A 20299-nucleotide genomic window follows, 5' to 3' on the forward strand; every position below is an offset into this window, starting at 1 on the left:
AAAGTCATTCTGCAGCCACAACCATTACTCCTTCAGATTACATCCTAAGACTTGAAAGACAAGATGCTTCATAAAAACAACCAGCTTAAGTCAATGCACAGTGTAAGGTGATATTCTCAAATTGGCAAGAGCAATGTTTGAAAGATGCTTGGTTTTAAATCTATACATAAATACTAACACACAAATAGGTAATAGCTAAATATTTTCAGAATGAGACATTTAATATTATTATTCTCTGTCAAGGGAATAATTTTAAATTTTAGTTGTTCAACATCACTACTGTAATCCCACTGCATTCTTAACAGTCACTTGATGAGGCACTCAGAGACACATTTGGATTGAAAATATATATTGGAAAGTCAAAAAAAACCCCCCCAAGAACTGCAGGAATAACACAGCAAATACAACCTGAATGTGACCTCAAAGCATGCCACCATAAGAAAGGGAATATAAAGAAAAAAACCTAAACCCACAACTGCCAAAATACAACCACAAAATTGAAATACCTTAAGCACAACCATACCAAAACAGAGGACCTCTTAATTATTACAGAGTCATCAGAAGTATATCAATGTAAACATATTTAAGACTCAGATACACACAAAGAGTAATTACACATTAATCTAACTTTGCTTAAAAAGTCTGCCATTTATTTACATTAGAAGTGAAGTACTAACTTAAACTGAATTTTAGTTAATAAAAAGGCATCTTAAAGAAGTCTAAAAACAGATTATTACCTCACTCCACTATGTACAGTGAATGTACTCTTACATTATACAGTCAAAGAGTAAGAGCTAAGATGATGACCAGAGGTGACCATTTCAAAAGACCTCACGATGCAGAGAATGCACTGCCTCAAGTCAATTATAACTCCAGCATTACATACAAGATAACTGGGTGATGACTGATTACCAAAGGCCTTCATTATAAAGATAATATTAACATAGGCTGCTGACACACTGTCAGTGTTGTAATTAAATAGACTTGGCTTAATCAAAATTAATTTTCTTCAAACTGCCTGTACACAAGGTTTTAATTAATCAAATGGAAAAAACCATGGAGGTGTATTTTATTACAATTGTTTGATCAGACATTTCAACAACCCTTTGACAAATTTAGCACTTTAAGCAAACTTTATAGAGCAGTTTCAGTACTCAGTAACTGATGCAGTTTTGTGAAATAGCCAGTCTATGTTGTTCTTCCACATTGAGGAACTGATTCTAAAATTTCTGCCAAAATTAAACTGTTTGAGCAGACAACTGCCCAGATACAGAAGCCCCTCTGTTTGGCTGCCTCCTCTCTCAATAGACTCAATCTTTACACATGTAGTGTTCACTCAGAAAACGGCAAGGATCCACTCATGTTCGATAGCAAAGGAATGCCTTGTGTTAGTGCACTGACATGACATTATGAAAAAGTGTTCTTAATGTATGTTATGCAGCCTTGCCTATTTTTACATGTATTCCTATATTCTGTATATTTATAAATATTGTACATATTTAAAAGAAATTCCACGAAGACACCAAGTCATATACAGTTGAGCTGTTCCCAGCTGCAAACAGGTTGACACAGAATTGTGTCACTCAAGTGGCATTTATTTTATTTTTTTAAACTAAACGTTCCCCTCAAATCCCCATCATTGCAGTCTTCCTCAAGGCAAGATTTCTCCCTCTGCTGACTAAACGTAGTATTTCTATATACCTGATCTCTGTAGTTTGTCAAATCCTGTAAAGTCAGAACAGACTTGATAACTAAAATTTGAGGAAGGCTCAAAGCAGTTTTCCCCCTAATTTAGAGAGGTAAGTCCTCTTGCAAAGCAATGCCAAAATAAGTATGCCAAGTATGATGCATGAAACAGGCTAGAGAAACTAGCTGCAAAGCTGGAGACAATCAGACAGACCAAGACACAAAAGACCAGGCTCTAAAGGAACTGGTGACATGAGATACGCTGATAAAGCACAGCTTTGACACTATCATTAGTCCTGATGTTGGTACAGATAGATACTTCCCACAAAATCCAGGGGAGGTACTATTAATTAAGGCACTGAACAAGACCCAGATATGAGGTCTTTCTGCTAAGCTGACTGCATTCCCAGTTGTTTGCCTTTTCAAAGGCCTGCTTTCCCAGTTTGGTGTTAAACTACCTGGGGCTTTCATCAGGCTTTGAAATACAGAACAGAGGTTAAGAGTTAACACTCTTAAGAGTTTATTTTCAGGCTGAACTATTCCTGAATAAAATAAGTACACAAAGGTTTACTCTGCCAGACAACATAGCTCTTGTTATTGGTGTGATTAGAATAATTAAATTAAAATTTAGTAACAGTTTGCATGTTTGTAGAAGAACAGCTGGTTCTAAAACATCTCAGCTACCTCATAACACAAAGTCAGGAGATTCACACACACACACAATGGGCAGTATTATATCTTTTGACAGGTAAACACCACAACAAAAGAGTTAAGCATTTAATTTTTATATTCAAAACTATACTGAGCAAGTCTGAGGTTTCTGTTTGGAGACAGGAAGGGCTGTTTTTGTAACGAGTCATCTTACATTTATTCTTTCTTTTGTTCCACCATACCAGAGTACTGCCAGTTTAAGAACTGCTGTTTGATTTACTTATTGTAGTTCCTAGCACTTCATGCCTACACACTAAGAACAAGTTAGAGGAAATACTGCATGCAGCTCCCTAAAAGAGAAGCCTAAAAAGACCAGATTTTAAAAGAAAGACTTATTAGTCAGCTCCAGTTTGTAATTGACATGGCCTGCAGTGAAGACCAAGCTGTTTAGATCTTCTCACATACCATTTGAAAGGTATGCTTTTCATGAACAAGAGCTGGTGAACCTCAAGACTCAAGAGAATTACCTTCAGCACAGAAGAAAGCAGGAGAAATCCAGAGATGTGCAAGCCTCCTTGACTACTGAGGCAATGTCAATGTCATACTGATATAATTCAAAGATTGTAGCAGAACTTTTTGGAAGAGGGTTACATATTAGTTGACATATTATTCAGAAGAAGCACAAGCAGCTCTGCAAGATAGAGGCCGGGGTAGCATGCTGTTCTTCCCCAGGTCTGCTTCCCTGCCCCAGTTCCCTCATATAAGGGAAATACACTATAACACACACCTGCTCTCTATTTCCTTGTCTTTCCAGCTTACATTTAGAAATTAAACTTCAATTTGACAGTATAATAAGAAACAGAAGGCAAACATGGAAAAAAGTCTTTTTCTCGTCTAAGTATTTTAACAGCATTCCTCTTCTTCATTTTCATACTACACTTTTGCAGCATTATTTATAGTCACCAGTCCTTACAAAGCTTTTCACACCCCAGCTCCAGTGCAGAACTCCCACTGCCCTCTGTAATGCCCTGGTGTAGCAATTAGAGCTGCCTGCCAGATTAGCATCATGCATCATACCTTGGCTCTCAAGAATGATCCAAGCTGTGACTGAGCAATTGATGTAGCCTTCTACATTTCCCAAGGTTTTCATTCCCAAAATCTCATATTCCAGAAGAGTATAAAGGGCAGAAAGAATTGCTGAGCATCTGCAGACCTAAGCACACATTAAAAGCTCCCTCCATGTACAAGTACTCAATGTATCCAATCCTGGCTCTGAGACCAAGGGACTCAAACTACACATTGGTCTGCAACTAATATGTACCACTATTATAGCTACATAGACTTTTATAAATTACGGATCCTCTATCACTTCAGTATTTCATACCATCTGAAACAAAGTTTCCCGTGCAGTAATAGTTTCTATCCTCATTCTTCAAAAATTCAATAATTTGGTTGCTAAATGGTAAAACAACAAGAAAAATAACCTGAATACCCTGTAAAATATCTGAACATCTCAAAACATGTTAAAAAGTTTCATGCCCCAGCCTGAAAAAAGAAAGATGCTCTGTTTGGCTTAGTCAACAGACATGTTCATGCTACACATGTTCTATGGGTACCAAGATATAATTTACACACCCTTCTATTTTTCTTCCCAGTCCCCTTTCCAAGAATATATAACAGACTCATCAACATTTGGTGTTATTCTTGCTTTAAAGTTCATGTTACTCAGCCTGTACTGTACCTGACCTGTCTCATTTAAAGACAACACCTTTCCTATTCAGTACATTGGCTTAAAGAAAATAGCAAGCTCACTAACCCTACTTTCATCTTTGACAGAAATATGGAATATTTTAGACAGAAATAGTAGGAAATGACCAGTTCTTTCTTGCCTTCTAACTTATAAGCCAGAAATTCACTACTGAAATGTATGAAGTACTAGAAAGCAAAGCTCGCTTAACATTTTTGAAATATATATTATATACACACACATGCAAAATGGTATCACCTGAAGGGAAAAAACCTGAAAGAAAACAAGTTACCATGGAAACAGTGACAACAGGAGCTGAAAACAGCACAACTAGGTTAAGTGAATTTAAATATTTCACTTTCATTACAACGCCCAACACTGAAATACTAGTTTGACTCAATGCAATAAGGATTTTTACCGCAAAATATTTGTTCAACAAGTCAAGCATTTTCTGCATTTTTCTGGAAAGCTAGCTATGAAACAATCAAAGAGACACTGGGCAGGATGCTGTTCAGGTCACAGCACAAGGCACTATATTAAGCCCCCAAAAGACCATTAAGGTGCCCACAAAGTGGGCAGAAGCTCACAAGGTGGCAGCATGTCCAGTCCGGGGGCGGGCGGGAGGGTGGCCCCCAGCCCACCAGCTGAACTAGTGCTTCCAAGGCATCCGGTCACTCAGCTGGGCAGGCAGAGGCCTTTGGACCTACGCTATTTCAACAAAACTGTACCTGCCAGCACTCTCCAAATCTTGTGCTTTAGTGAGAGGCACGGTGACTGGCTGAAAGTTTTGTCTCTCCCTAGGAAACTGAAGAACACGCACAGGGTCTCCACAGGTATCCAAGCTCAGCATCCAAAGTTCAACCCGCGTGGAAATTATACCATGGATATCATTCTTCAGTAGTTTCAAATTCACATGACAAGTGCATATCAGACATTTGCATACACAATACATACAACTGCCAGTAAAGAAGAGTTTTATACTGCAAAAGTATCACCAACAGTTAGAGCCTTTTGTTTTCCAAGGTCTAAAGCACATTGATAATTGTAACAGAAGTAAACACAAAGTTTCTTCACTTATGATGAAGTTATGAGATTATGTTCAATGAAATATCAGAACCAAGATAAAGTAATGAATGAACTCCAAACGTTACCATCATGTGATTTAATAAAGAATGGAATTGCCTCATTACACAGACATACCATCTAAGCACATAAATATCAACACAACTTCCCCCTTCTCCAAAATAATCTGAAGATCTGGTACATTATACATAAAACTTAGACAAACAGGCTAATTTACTCAAAGGACAAGTGACAATTTCATGTATTTTCTTCAGAGAAGCAGGATGAAAGTGCAGTTCAACCCAGCTGAATCAATATGACTCAGGTGGAGCAAAGCCAAGATGCTCACATCAGTTTCCTCACAATAACCACCAGCATTTTCAATTCAATCACCAGCTGATGCTCAGCATTAAAACAACGTATACAGAAAATACCCACAGACACTCCTGTTCCATGATCCAAGCACTGGCACATTCTTGGAAATTAGTTTAAAGTGGCAGTTTCAAGGGCTACCACATGGGCTAATGTGGTATTAGCCATGGGCTAACAGTATTTGCCTAATGTAACAATGCAAAAAAAGTCTTGCAGGTTGTAGAGTTCTCGCAAAACTCAGCACATGGGTGCAGTAAGACTGAGGCAGTACTATGGTGCTAAGGAGTTACAACAAGAAGACATTACCCAAACAGTAACTCCTCAAAGCCCACCTCAGCTGGATTTTTGGTTACCAACTCAGACCACCAGCTGGAAATTTAGAACCCTTTCCACAGATGATACCAGAAGGTCACTCTCCCTCTCCTCTGGAGCAGTCTCTCTGGGTCATATAGTCACACTTCTCAACCAAGTAAGCAAGCCATTCCAGAGTGGTTTTGAAGCCAGTAGTAAATTAGTATCAGGTGCCTGGAAATTAGGAAAAGGAATGTAGCCCAAGGAATCCCTTCAAGAACTGCTTTGTGGAAGCATCATTTATTTGGAGAAGAATGCTATGCTGCAGGCAGGGAGTATCTACTGTGTTTGTCATTCTTATACTTCCCTCTTGGATGATCTTCCCTGCAGCAAACCAAATGTAATCGCTCTCAAGTCTGAAGTCACATAACATCTGTTTTATAACCTTAGACACATTCAGGTTCTGTAGCCCACACTTTCAGCGAAACCCCTGCAGCTGCACATACACCTGATTCAGTTGCTATTCTGTTTGCTGAATATCTGGTATGGCAACACAAACCTGGGTTCATATTTACAGTTTACATCTCCAGTAAGCAGCTAATGCAGACACAAGATTTTAGGCATAAAATAAGACTTCAAGGGTTTAGGTACTCCAAAGCACAGTGTGCTTTTTTTTTTTTTTTTTAAACAACCGTTCTGATAAAACAAATGTTAACTCTCCCTACACATGTTCCTAGCCTCAACTATTTCATTACTCTTCATTTCACCACATTGTAATAAACAAAGGCCCAAGGAATGAGGAAATTGGTGTTTCTCTAGTGTTCTTTCATAGAAAGCTTAAGTCAATTAGGGTGAATTAAAGATTCAGGAAAGCCAAGACATTATACCTATGCTTCTCAGTATACACTTATCCCAATGATGATTCTTATGCAACAGAGTACTTTACTAGAAGCTATCTCTATTCCACCTACTACTTCAGTTGACACCAGTTTCATTTTTATCTTTGTAAGAGACTGCTCTACTACAAAAATGCATGCACATGGCTACTTCCAGGCAGTAAACAAACAAGCACTTAAAGATTTTTCAAACACCAGAGAGCAGCCCTTTGAGGAGTACTTTTTGAAAGCTTGCAAAACCAGGAAATCTGCTTCACTATCAAAAAAAAAAAAAACCACCAAAAAACCCCAAAAAACCCATGAGTTAATGAAGGAATCAATGGTCTGCCGTTTATTTGCTCAAGCAAAATAAGCTCAGTTCCTGGACAACACTTTCACCTATCGCGTAGAGAATTAGCATGCTCTCTAGCAAATACATCTGATAACTGCTGAAAAACACTTTTTGGCCTATACCATCAACCCTGAAGACTTGCACACAACAACACAATTTTGGATATAACAACACTACAGAGGCATTATGCTTGTCCATCACATTCAGCCTCCAATTGATTTTTAATACTTCACATTGTTTGTTCTCTACTAAGAGGTATAGTAACATCTCAGGAAAATCTAGTTGCCTGCAACCTGTTACACTACAGGTGTCCTTACTTTACTCCAGCTCAAAGTAGCTTCTAGGAAGTCCAAGTAATTACTCTATTCTATTGCATTAACAGACCATTCTATTCAGTTTAAATAAACAAATCAAGTTTAAATAAATAGCTATATATACATATTCATTTTCTTTCAGATCTCAGCAGACATCAATAAGTCAATCTACAAAATTATTTCAGTTTTTGCTGTAAACTACTTGTTTTCATATAATAATGCATATTGCACTTTATATATTAAACATACTTTACACTTCTATCTTGTATCTAGGTTTTTTCTAATAAAATTTAACCAATGAATATATCCAGTTTGGTTTACTTGGTATCAAACGATTAATAATACATATTATATTACTTAAATTCTTACAGATTTCTTACATGTCATCTGCCTGAAATTCAACCACTTGGAGCTAGATGACAGACAGGAATTGCTGTTGCATATGAAGTCACATTTGCCTTCAGACTATGACATCCTTTTTATCAGGCTAATGTTTCCATGTGAGAATCTTCTTACTTTATCTGTTCCCCTACTTCAAGCATTAACCTTGACTAGCAATTAACTGCTTTGATGCAATCACAGAGCCTCCTGTGAAATACCACACCTTCCTTGATGCAACAGGCTCTTACTCTTCTGATTTGTTAAGGCTCTCTAGTGGCACCAGCCCTTTCCTTCTTTGCCCTAGGTTTCCACCACCTTGAGCTTAGAAGTCACCTATACCAGGATTCAGTTTAGTGTCAAGTGTTGCTTAAACACTGTTGTCTAAAGAGCTAAGTGTTTATAATAAAATAAAGATTGCTCTGAGTATTGGTGGTCAGATATGAAGTCACTTTGATGTTACTTGTTAAATTCAAGTAGTATCAACTCTTAAAGAGAGTTAATTTATGTTGCTGCTTAATATAGTCATAATCGTTACCAGCAACTACAGAAAGAACTGCAAGAGTCTATATAAAGGTATGGTGATATTAACACATTACCCTGAGCAACCTGGGTGTGAACTTGACACAGAGCAGGCAGCTGGCTATACACTCATCCCCTAGTTTACCCTGGATAACGGTACTCCCATAATAATTAAGAGATCCACAAACCTCTCTTCATCCCACAGGAAAGAAGCTTCTCCACAAAGAGATAGGGAAAAAAAAAAAAAATATCAGGAAATCCTGCCCTGCTTTCTCTTGCTCCAGGACAGAAAAATTTTAAGCCTACAAGCTACTGAGTCAACATTTAGTTACACTCAATCAATAATCCCTTTTAACAAGGGCCAAACTGTTTAAAGTTTGATTTGAATAAGTTATAATACAAGCTATTATGGCAAGATTAACATCAGTGCATGCTCCACCTCTGAGGCACTCTTACTTTCTAGCATACATAACAGTTACTCTGGTACAACTGTGTTCTAGGGAATTGTAGCACCTTACTGTTTTCATAGAATCATTTAGGTTGCAAAATACCTTTAAGATCATTGAGTCCAACCGTAAACCTAACACTGCCAAGTCCACCACTAAACCATGTCCCCACATGCCACGTCTACACACCTTTTAAATACCTCCAGGGATGGTGACTCAACCACTTCCCTGGTCAAGCATTGGAACAGGCTGCCAACCCTTCCGGTGAAGAAATTTTTCCTAATATCCAATCTAAACCTCCCCTGGTGCAACTTGAGGCTGTTTCCTCTCGTCCTATCGCTTGTTACTTGGGACAAGAGACCAACACCCACCTCGCTACAACCTCCTTTCAGGTAGTTGTAGAGAGCCATAAGGTCTTCCCTGAGCCTCCTTTTCTCCAGGCTAAACAACCCCAGTTCCCTCAGCTGCTCCTCATAAGGCTTGTGCTCTAGACCCTTCACCAACTTCGTTGCTCTTCTTTGGACATGCAGTGTCCAAAGCAGTACAAGTTGGACACCTCATGTGCTTAATCTTCAAAATAACTGTATGTAAGTTTTTAACTCAAGTCTCACCAGCAAAGTGAGCTTACTAATAACCAGTCAACAAAAGTCAACAGCATAACATAAAAGTTCAGAAAAGGTAATTTCAAGAAAGAGTTCTTTTCCAACTCAATTTTTTTTAGTAAGTTTTTCAGCATGCCCATCATCCCATTAAGGTTTCAACACACATTGTATAACTATGATCCCCATATCTTCCACTGCAACAGTGAATTAAAATACAAAATTCAAGACAGGAATGCCACCAAGAAATAACATCTCTCCACCCTTACAGTACCTAAGATTTCCCTCAAGAGGATACTCATTTAAGAATAGAGTTACTTGTCTTTTTTGAGGAATTATCCCATCTCAATAACCACCATTTTAAGAAGTAGGGAGTATATTGCAATCTTGAAACACATCAATTTGCAAACACACTGTTTAGCCTTCAGAGGCATTTTTATTTGGAAACAGGGACAGTTAGATGAGCACCCCCACAGACTCTCAGTCAATTCCACATACTCTCCTTCCTCCCCTCACTGGTGATGAAAACTGCCTGGATAAGATCCTTAACAGTTTGGTCTTTGAACTATCAACAAGAAAGCCATGTTTCTGCAGGTCACTGACTATTGGTTAAGCAGCCAGAAAAAGATTTCTGTGATCAGAGACATACACCTAAAGTACTACAAAGGTTTTTTTCATCATAGGAACTCTTCTACTTTGCAGAGGAAATGCAACATGAGGAGAGTGCACCTGAATCTGGTACAATAGTGTCTGTAGCTTTGACACCATTTCAAACACTGCAGGAAAGATGCAACAGGCATAATGAACAAATATTTTGCTTAAGGTACTTTTGGCTGCAGCTTTACTAGGAAAAATTAAAGTAATAGTTCAAAAGAGGCAGAAAAGCTGAATCATCATAGAGAAGACTGCAAGAAAAAAACATCTGGGTTTGGATTGTCCTAATATTGCTGATAAAAGCCACGCAGTATCACTGTACCCATCTATACATCAATTATTTTTACCAGATTTTTCAATCAACCTTCTAGGTCTCACTAATAGATCAACCAGCTCCAGTTTAGCTGGAAGTCACTAGAACAGGACTCAAGCGTTCATCACCTGCTGCTTCCAAATCAGTACAGGCAACAGAATTGTCTTTCTCCCCCATCACTCACTTCAAAACCTGGGTATTATCCTCAAATACAAACTCTACCTAGATCCTTATATCCAAACTATATTTATGTATCAGTATTTTCACATGCAACATCTCAAACATGTTTCAACCACATCTCAGATGTTCAGAGGGAACCTTAAGACAGAGATGCAGCTCCCTTTAAGGTTCTTTTGCTTCTATACATACAGAAAGGCTGGGCTCTACCTACATCAAGACATTTGTACCTACGGTGCGGACCAAGCTTTCCAGCAGCTCTCTTACACTCCCACAGCAAAGTATCCAGCAGTTGTATCATTTTGATCATAAACCCCTTGAAGCAACAGAATTTTTATTCTTAATCCAGAACAAGTTAGAGTAAAAATAACAATCCATTATGATCCTATAGCAAATCCTAATATGGGAGAGCAATGTCGATAGCTTGTAGAGTACAGGTGTTAAGTTCACTATGCCTGGGTTTCCACAGAGAAAGAAGCTATCTTTCAGGTCACATACATCTTCACAAAAGCCCATTTCTCCTGCTCTTCAAGGATGCAATAACTGGTTGTAGAAATTACGCAATAATCCATTTAAAATGAATCCCTGAAAACTAGCTAAACTGGTATTTTTTCAGAAACAGTGATTTCTTCCTAAATTCAAACCAAAGAAAAACTCAATATGGAAGGCAACAGTTTTGGAATGACCCATTTCTCCCAGCGAGCAGCACTGTTTGACACATCTCCTGCAAAAGCATCAGATCCCCCTCAGCGAGAACTAAAGGCTTTCAGAGTTGTTAACATTTGACTACATGCCCATGACATCCCAGTCCTCCCAAAGCAGGCAAGCCCAGCTTGTGGCCCTGGGCCATAAAATGGCCTGTTAAAATAATTCAGACTGTCTCTTGCTCTCTTCTTGAAAAAAGTTGAGAGCAAACCATGGGCTGAATGGATGGTTCCTCAAAGGAGCAACAACTCTCTTAACCACTACTTGCCCTATCTGCCTCTTTACCGCCTCCATACACTAACATACTAGTCCCTGTGCAGTAGGTTGTCTATAACCTAAACCTTAAAATGCTCTTACAGGATAGCAAGCCAACACACATATAGAAAATCCACATCCAAGACAGGGGAAATCACAAAACAAATACAAGTCTGCCCCAGCAGAAAGGTGGGCCTCATGATGATAAGTTACATGAAACTATATAGTGGTATTATAATAACAGTATTTAAAATAATCTACTAGAAAAATAAATCCAAGAGCCAGTGAAAGAATTTTGTACTAGACAATTTGACTAGGAATATTAGTCTTCCCTTGGTCTCATGTGACCTGAGATTCTTTACTACTAAATACTGTAAGAAACAGAAAAAGTAGTTAACATGCTTAAAGCTATTGATTTCTAAGAAATTTGAGTTAGAGCCTAATATATGAGTACATTTTTGGCAGCATTCACGTAAGGTGAAGGTTTCACATGTCTGTGAGCAGAGGAGGACTGAAAGTCCATACACAAACCTTGCTTTTCACACGTGCCGCATTCTTCATTAAAGCGGCCTCAGAGTATTTTGCAAACATCGAACCTCTGCTCTAGTTATTAAGGTGACTATGAATGACTTTCCATTTTAATACAATTCCACTTACTACAGAAACAAGTAAGAGGCTGAAGACCACCTTCCTTCGGTTTCATCCAGTCCCTACAGCGGTGAATCGCTTCAGCCCTTTACCCGCGTTTGGGCTTAGCCTCGTTCTCCTTCCCGCCGCTGCCTTCCGACATCTCCCAGCCCTGCTAACCCCGCAGCTCCCCGCGCAGCCCACGCGGGGCCTCCCCCGGGCCCCGTCAGCCCACGCCCGTTCCCAGGCGGGAGAGAGACCGCTCTCCGCGGCACACGCTGCCCTAGCGCCGCCCCGCGCCGACAGCCGGCCGCTCCGTGAGCCCGCCCAGCGCGGCACGGACTCCCCGGCGCGGCCCGGGGCCCGCTGCCCCGCGGGGACCCCCGCCCGCACCCACCGCTTCTTCGGGATGGAGCCGGAGGCCGGCCCGGCGGAGCCCCCCTGAGCCTTGCAAGGGCTCGGGGAGAGCGCTTCCCGCTCCGGAGCCCGCGGCGAGCCCCGCAGGTGCCCGGAGATGATGCGCAGCCGCCGCCGGGCGGAGGACGGGGAGCCGCCGCCGCTTCCCGCTGCCTCCTCCGCCGCGGCCGCCATCGCACTTCCGTGTTGTGCCGCCGATCGCCGCCGGGTGAGAGGTCGGGAGAGCGGAAGGCGCCTGCCGGCGCTCCCCTCATATGAGCCGTCCCGGCATGCACCGCCGCCCGCGCGCCTCCCGCCCAGGGGGAGCGGCTGTGCCCGCGGCCCCGTGAGGCGACCGCGGCCCCGCCAGGCGCGGGTCTTCCGCCGCCTGGGGAGCTGAGCCGGGGCAGGGCGGCCCGCCCTGTGCGGTGACCCGGCCCCGCCCGGCGTTCCTCTTCTCAGACGGCGATGGAGGACGCTCGTATTGCTAGAGCTTCGAAGCCGAGGCCTGTTTCCATAAGCAGTCGTGCAGCCCGCCCGAATAGCCGTCTGCCTCAGCAGTTCTGGGCTTAGGTGATGAAACGAGAGAGACAAAAGGCTTTACTGTAGATTTCTCACGTCTTGTGCTATAATTATCGCCCCTTTAGATCTCTAAACAGATTTGAGAGAACACAAAGGTGTGTGTTCTTTAAAGATTAGGATTGCCTAAGTTAATGATGAAATGCTAATTAATGGCAATAACATAGGTGGGTTACTTAAGACATAGGTTGGTGAGGTGACAAATAATCCTACAGGAGTTACGGATTCTGTCATTGTTGACAGGGACACCTTAAGGCCCTGGTGAGTGGAGGGCTGCTGAGCTAAGTGCCTCTGCCTGTGTAGCTTGGCTATTCTTCCCACGCCATGCATTGCTAGAAGAGAGGCTCCAGGCTCCCGATGATCCCCCCCGCAGTAGACCCACACCACGAAATGAATGCTAACTGACTGGTGGGAATATATCCCCTTCTGTAGCCGGGACAGCCATCACTGGGTATGGAACTCAGTCCTGACCATGTTTGAGCCCTGTGGGAACAGCTGGGATTCACCCTGTAGCATCACTTTGAAGAAGGAGAAGAATTTTAAAGAAGAACAGATGAGAAGAGGGTTTTTTTCATCAGGGAATGAAAAAATGCTAAACAGAGTCCAGACTGCTATGAAGTGAAAGCAATCAATCAATCTGCCCTTCATGTCCCGGTTATGTTGGTGAGAAGTAATGAGCTCAAACTGCAAGCTATAACTTCAGTATTAGCATTAGACTACTTTCTAATGGCAGTGAAAAGGAAAAACTGTTGCAGTCTGCCTAAGTAGAGAATGGAGTCACCTTCATTAGACTGCGTTAAGAACAGACAACATACATCTATCAGAGATGATATCATTATAAGTGGTTCTGCTCAGGGCAAGGTGATGGACTAGATGACCTACTCAGATTAATTCCAACTTTTTCCCTGTGAGGTGAAATACCTCGCACTATTGAAGCCTACTCAGTTGTCACACAGGACCTACTTTCATGATCAGCTTTTGCAATTGGATGGCACCGACCAGCTTTTTGGAAGTCTTGAAGTGGAATGCTAATATCTATGTGATTACTAATACTTTCTTAATGAAATTTGCCTATCATTGTCGATTTATTTGTTCATTCCTTCCTCATACACCCCTATGCTTGTTACGTCCTGTATATGAAATAAAATCACATGAAAATTCGTAAAACCTTACCTTACCTTACCTTACCTTCTTACCTTACCCTCTTTCAAATCTTTTTGAGGCACCTAGTTCTCCCATGATACTTCAACATGATACCTTTCCATTAGCTAAGCAACTAGCAGAAAGTTCTCCAGGGAGCAGCATCTAGCCGAAAGATCTCCGGGGAGCATTATGTAGTGCACAAGCAGTGAGACTTTGGTTCAGTTCCCTACTTCACATGCAATATTGGTGCTATTGAGTCATAGCTCCCCATATATAAACTAGGGATAACAGTATCTCCGTAGAGAGACTGATTTGAAGATAAATATACTAGGGACTGTGTGACAACATAGAATCAACCCCTATAAGACCTACTGATGAAAAGCAGTACATAAAAGCCACCCAGGTATTATTACTATTTGTTCTGCTTTTATTCTCACTGTTGTTAATTGATTTTATGCCCTTTGTGTACTTTGACTAGAAAACAGTCTGTAATTTTCCTGGGGCAGGAATTGCACTAGTTGCAGTGGGGTCTCAGCTTTAGGTTAGGTTTCTGGTATTACTGCAACATAAACAGCTGTTCTGGCAGTTTGATAGTTTGGTTATAGAGTTAAATTTCCCCCCTGTGAATAATTTGTATACTACTTTCTGGATTAACTCATGCATATCCACATTTAACTGTCTGCTGCTGTGGAGGCAGTCTTTAGGGAACAAACATGGGTCTCTCGACTGAGTTTCCATTCACATTGTTTACTGACGTTCTGGGTATAGCTGGGGGACTTTAAGTCACAGTTATTTAAATCTTTGCACATTGCTGAACGCTGGGAAAGAGATACTAGATTCGTTGTAGTAGGCATCAGATTTTCCTAGAATGTTTCTTTGTATGACAGTCACTTGTAAGGAACAATAATGAGCCCATTGCTCATTTATTTGATCCTAATCATAGATGTTCCCAGTAAAAAATTGAATTCAACTAGTATCTGATAAGCAATATTTGTTACCACCTTAGAACTTAATTCTCCAAAAAGTTCACAATTAATTTTCCAGTGTGTGTATGGCTGGAGATTTGACTGGGGGTGGTAGAGGCATGGTGGTATGGTTTGAAAACCAGTGAGAGCCCTTGTCTTACGCAGAGCAAAGGTATAGCTAAGCGACACCTCGTTTTTGTGCAAAAGGAGTCTTTGCTTACAGTAAGAATGCTGAGTTCCTGCCAGTGCTCTGCATGCAATCCTCAGCTCCCTTGGAAGGATGGCAATCTTCATAAAAAGAAGCAGTACTGGCAGATCGTGAGGTCACTGTTTCTCATCATTTGCCTGAAGTGAACCCCTGGCATATTTTCAAAAAATATGTCTAGTTGATTCATATAAAGACTATCCAATAAGTAGAAGTGCTGAAAAGAAAACAGGAAACACAACAATTTTGAAAGTAATATGGTTGTGACACCAAAGAGAACTGATTTCAGTAAAAATACCAGCAGATCTACAACGTGGTAGTTTGAAGTATGCTAATCATTGCCGAGCCAAAGCCACAGCATCCGCCGTTCCATGAGTTCTCCTTCCCACATACCTGAGTGCATCTGCAAGCGTGAATGAGATGCCAGCTCAACGTGACACTCCTCATGTCATCAAAGAGCTGCATTTCTAGAATTCTGCACATTGGCATTTTCAAGAAGCATAGTTTTAAAGAGAGATTACAGTGTAATACAAAATAAAGTAGCCAAAATACTTTAAACTTTCAGAGAGGTCTTCATAACAAGGTGTCTCAGAGCTCTATTATGCAGGAGTCTCGTGGGGGAGCACAGAGGGAACGTGCTGCTCAGGATAAACGCTACGCTCTTGGGCAACCCATACACAGGCTGTGAAAAGGAAAGACTCTTCTGATAGATTTACTTGCCTTGAATGAAGTTCTTCAACAGAGTATTGAAAATCACCTAATGTAGCATGAGAGCCCTTGAGAGGTAGGTATCAGATGTGGAAAATTAATTGATGGGATACACATACAGCCTTAGAAGCTTCAGCAACTTACAAGTTGCTGAAATAGCAACTGTACACACATCCAGAAGAGAAGGTAGAGTACTATATTCAACTTAAACTGTAAAAAGAATTCTGAAAAATTTCAAAGAAGTTTTATTGAAACCTGAGAAAGTTCCTGGTCCCAGCTGAAACTAGCAGGAATTGCCAGTGCTGTAGTACACACACCTGTGCTGTTCCTTCACTGACTAAATAGCAGAAAAAGGTTGTGTGGCTTTTTATTTATTTTTCACTTTTAAAGTAGCACAGCTTTGAGTTATGAGATAATTCACCTCACTGCTTCTGAGGGCAACAGAAGAACATTATCATAATAGTAGCCAATGAGAACATGAACGTAAAGAATCCTTTGCTTTCTAGAAAGATGGGAAATTAGAAACTAATTTTTTCAAGAGTCTTCATTTCATGGCGTTACCTGCAAGGTTAAAGCAGAAGGAAATGCCTACTTGAATAAGGGGTGGTTTAGATGTTCTTGCCTTCTCCAGTTCAACTACTATTCAGATGTGATTGACACTAATATATTAGAACACCTTTTTGTTCTGTACCCCTGTAAAAAAAAGCCACCACCTACAGAAGAGGTGGGGTTTTGGCCACCCTAAGTACAGGATGGGTGTGAGACATCCACAGCTTAATCATGGGCTCAGAAGAAGCTGAGGCAGCAATAAAAGGGGGGGAAAGGGCATAAGCCCTTGAGATCACCTCTGGAGTAGTCATTTTTTCACCAGAGAAAGAAAAGAGAAAGAAAGCTTCCATCCATTCATGACCGTGTCATTCAACACCAATTAATTCATGCTCTGGGAGGAGTTTTGTTGATATCTGAATGGGCCAAGAAGTTTTCCTGAAAGGAGCCAATTTGTCTAAGACCTACTTAGGCTTTGTTCCATTTTTATACAGTCAGCAGAGACCCTGGAGGAAAGGCACTGCATCCATCCATGCACTACCCGCTTGCAGCAGTATGAGGCTCCGCTTGCAGGCCTCAGTGCCACAGAACGAGAAAGGCCCAGGTCTCAGAGGTTACAGCTAGGGAGAAGCCTGCAGGATCTCAAGCCATTGGCAAGGATCAGCCTGGATTTGGAAAGGTTACACAAGGATAGGAGGAGGAACTGAAACTAAGAAAAAGGTGATAAAAGCCTGCAGAGCATGGGCCACGAATGAAACCTCCTATCTAGGGATCTCCAACTAGAAGCTGACCTTTTTTATATGGAAAAGGTTAGTGGGCATCATGTTCTCTCTTTCAACATACAAAAACTACAGATGGTTTTGTACATGGTGGTCAACTCTCTCATGGTAAAGAGAGAAAGTATCAAAGACAATCAACTATTTCAGCTTTCAGTCAACGAGATGATCTGAACAGCTTGGAAATGCTAGAGCTTAGAAGTCTGTATCTAAGCAAGAGCTGGTCACTGAGAAGCAAGTGCTAAATCCTTGTCCATAATATATTAAAAAATGCATATCGACTTCTCTGTGAAACTGCTGTGACTTCACTAAGCCTTCCACTGGTGCCCCAAGGCAGAGTTATTAGTAATATATTATTATTATCTATGTCCTAGTAATAACTCCAGATCTGACTTTTCTGTATACCACATTTTGCATGAAAGAAAAATACTTGCTAAATTGTTAGCTGTATGCACAGATGAGTTTGTGCATCAATCAATTCAAGGTTTTGCAAACTGAGTAAGACACATTTCTATTTGTTTCTTCTGATTACTCCTGGTAGTAAAACCAGTTAAACTCTATCACTGGTAGCAATCGTGGCAGATATGTTTATCAATGTACATGCTTTGCAGGTTCCCAGTGAACTCATTTCACCTTCTTCGTTGTACTGTAATGACAGTCCTGCTGCATCCAAAAAACTGAAGGGAAGAAAGGCAAGCTTCCTAGAAAACTCTGCGTAGAGATGTATAGCCCTGCCCAGTTTCAGCTTTTCCACAACGTATGTCAAAAGCCTGTCAAGAGAAAAATCTTTCATATTTATTTATTGAGGCAATTCAGTAAAACCAAACATAGTTACCACATATGGCTTCCCGTGGCTTTGTCAGTGAAAGTAAGCATAATTTGACATTTACAGACAGTTGGTTTTCAAGGTGTGTATCCCAAAGGAGCTCAAGTGTGGTTTGCAGACTTTTTTTTACTGCCCCAAGACTTTCTCTCCTTCCCCTTTTTTAAGAGACCTGTCAATTAAAGTGAAATGTAACTGCCCAGCATGACAAGGGAGCTTCTGTGGAAACTACTTGTCCCCCCTACACTTTCTTGGCTGTTGCAACTCCTGTACACCTGCATTTTATCTTGGTGACTTCATCTCATAACTATTCTCAGTTCTCTTTATTTACTTTCAGAACCTCCATTTTTCATTCCAGCTTTATGCCCTCCTGTGGAAGAGTCTGGCAGGAAGTGTTGCAACTCTGAAAATCCCCTTTTGAGAAGGAGCATTGCCTTTCTCAGCCCAGTTTATTAATTTCTCCTGAATAGAGTTGGTAGTTTCCTTTTGAGACATTGAATTCATGTAATTATGATACTCTCCTCATTTGGGTAGTTATGTATGCTTGGAAAGGAAAGATGCCCTTCAATATTTTCCCAAAATATATTGCTTTCATAGCCAGCAGACAGTACAGAAACGTTCCATGGGGAACTGAAGCAGGAGAAGCTGGATGTAGTAAACACTAATCATGTTCAATGATTTGTCCTGATAATCCTATATCCTGGCACTCTCCTGTCCCCTGTGCTCTAACGCGTATGGAGTGTGAGATCAACTCAGGATAATGCTAGGATCTCTATGTACATCCGATCCTCTGGGGAGATACTGGAAGCTAGATTGTATTATAGCATTTTGTTAAATAATCCATTCTAAGTATGTAGTTTAATGCACTAAAATTCTCCCAATCTGCCACAATTTCTCAGAATTTAGAGGAGGAAGAAGAAATGACCTAACAACGGCATTTGCTTAATTCTGTATTTCCCTTGCTTATGTCCCTAGACATATTATTGGTTCTAATAACCACTGTTTTACTCCTAAGGGTATATAACGTATAAACTGTATTGTGGAAGAGAATGTTGCTTGGGTTTTAATTAGAAACTCAATGCCTGTGTATCCTTTTGAGAAGATTATAGGTATGATGAGAGCTCTACAACTTGTGGGTGAGAAACAGCATATCGGGAGGAGGAGAAATACGAGGGTATGGAGAGGGATGATTGTGCTTGAGTGCAGTTTAAGTCTGTTGGATTTTTACTTGCTTAATTAAAACATGAAGAAGGTGTTGATGAAAAGCCTGGTGTATTTGTGCAGTTCTTGATTGAATCTTATTACAGAATTCTTTACTGCTGGAAACTGGACATTTATCAGATAACTTAGCAGAAATGTTTGACATATTTCAGTTAAAGCTGTAACACTTAACTGTTGTGGCTAACTCAAAAAAACCCTTTCCTAGATCAGATAGCAAGGCAGCTTAACAAACAAATCACCTATTGCAAATCCTTCCTCAGAGTTTAATGAGAAGGAACAATTTCTTCTTGTGTCTATTACATTTTAAGACAATTACCTGAGTACGCTCTAGGGAATACCAAGGTATGCAACATCAGGCACACAATTAAGCAATGTAATTGCCTAAACACCGTATTTGGGACAGGCAGAGTGTTTGAATAGACTACGCAAAAACTATTCCCAAATGGAAGCTGACAAATAATCATGTGACTCTTTAAAATGAACAAAACACTCTTTAAATGTGAGTTGTATTTGACTGAAGTGTTTGATTCTATTTTTAGGGTTCCCTTCACACAATGCCATTGTTTTGGTCACTTTTCACACAAAACGATTTTTTTTTTCCTTTGCTTAAAATGATAGGTTTTTCCATGATCTCAAGGGAAATAGATGTCAAAGCAGAATGAAACATCTACAGCTTACATTAAAACTGTTAACACTGTCTCAATAGTACTTATATTAGCCTCATATGATCTTATATTACTCCATAATTATCTCCCACACAATAGTACAATTGTCCTGTAAAGGTAGCTCCTAATGGAGAGTTAAGAGTTTATAACTAATAAGAGAATTTTATTAAACATCTGAATTTCCCAGTGCATGATAGGTGCTTTGTGAAAATGGTAGACAGAATACAACTACTCTGAAGCCTCTGC

At 40.5% G+C, this 20299-nt stretch overlaps 1 protein-coding gene across 2 annotated transcripts in view; it reads right to left on the reverse strand.

The window, feature by feature from the left end:
* The window catches only part of AGPS (alkylglycerone phosphate synthase), a 61257-nt gene extending 48612 nt beyond the window's left edge, over positions 1-12645 (reverse strand). Inside the window, exon 1 of one of the 2 annotated variants that reach the window (XM_076342541.1) lies at positions 12424-12642. In XM_076342541.1, coding sequence (XP_076198656.1) covers positions 12424-12617 — 194 coding nt within the window. In that variant the 5' untranslated portion in view covers positions 12618-12642. Of the gene's footprint in view, positions 1-12423 lie in introns of both variants that reach the window. The other variant, XM_076342542.1, reaches the window with a different exon arrangement.
* Positions 12646-20299: the final 7654 nt, after the last annotated feature.

Source organism: Aptenodytes patagonicus, chromosome 6 (assembly GCF_965638725.1).
Source record: "Aptenodytes patagonicus chromosome 6, bAptPat1.pri.cur, whole genome shotgun sequence".
NCBI lineage: Eukaryota > Metazoa > Chordata > Aves > Sphenisciformes > Spheniscidae > Aptenodytes > Aptenodytes patagonicus.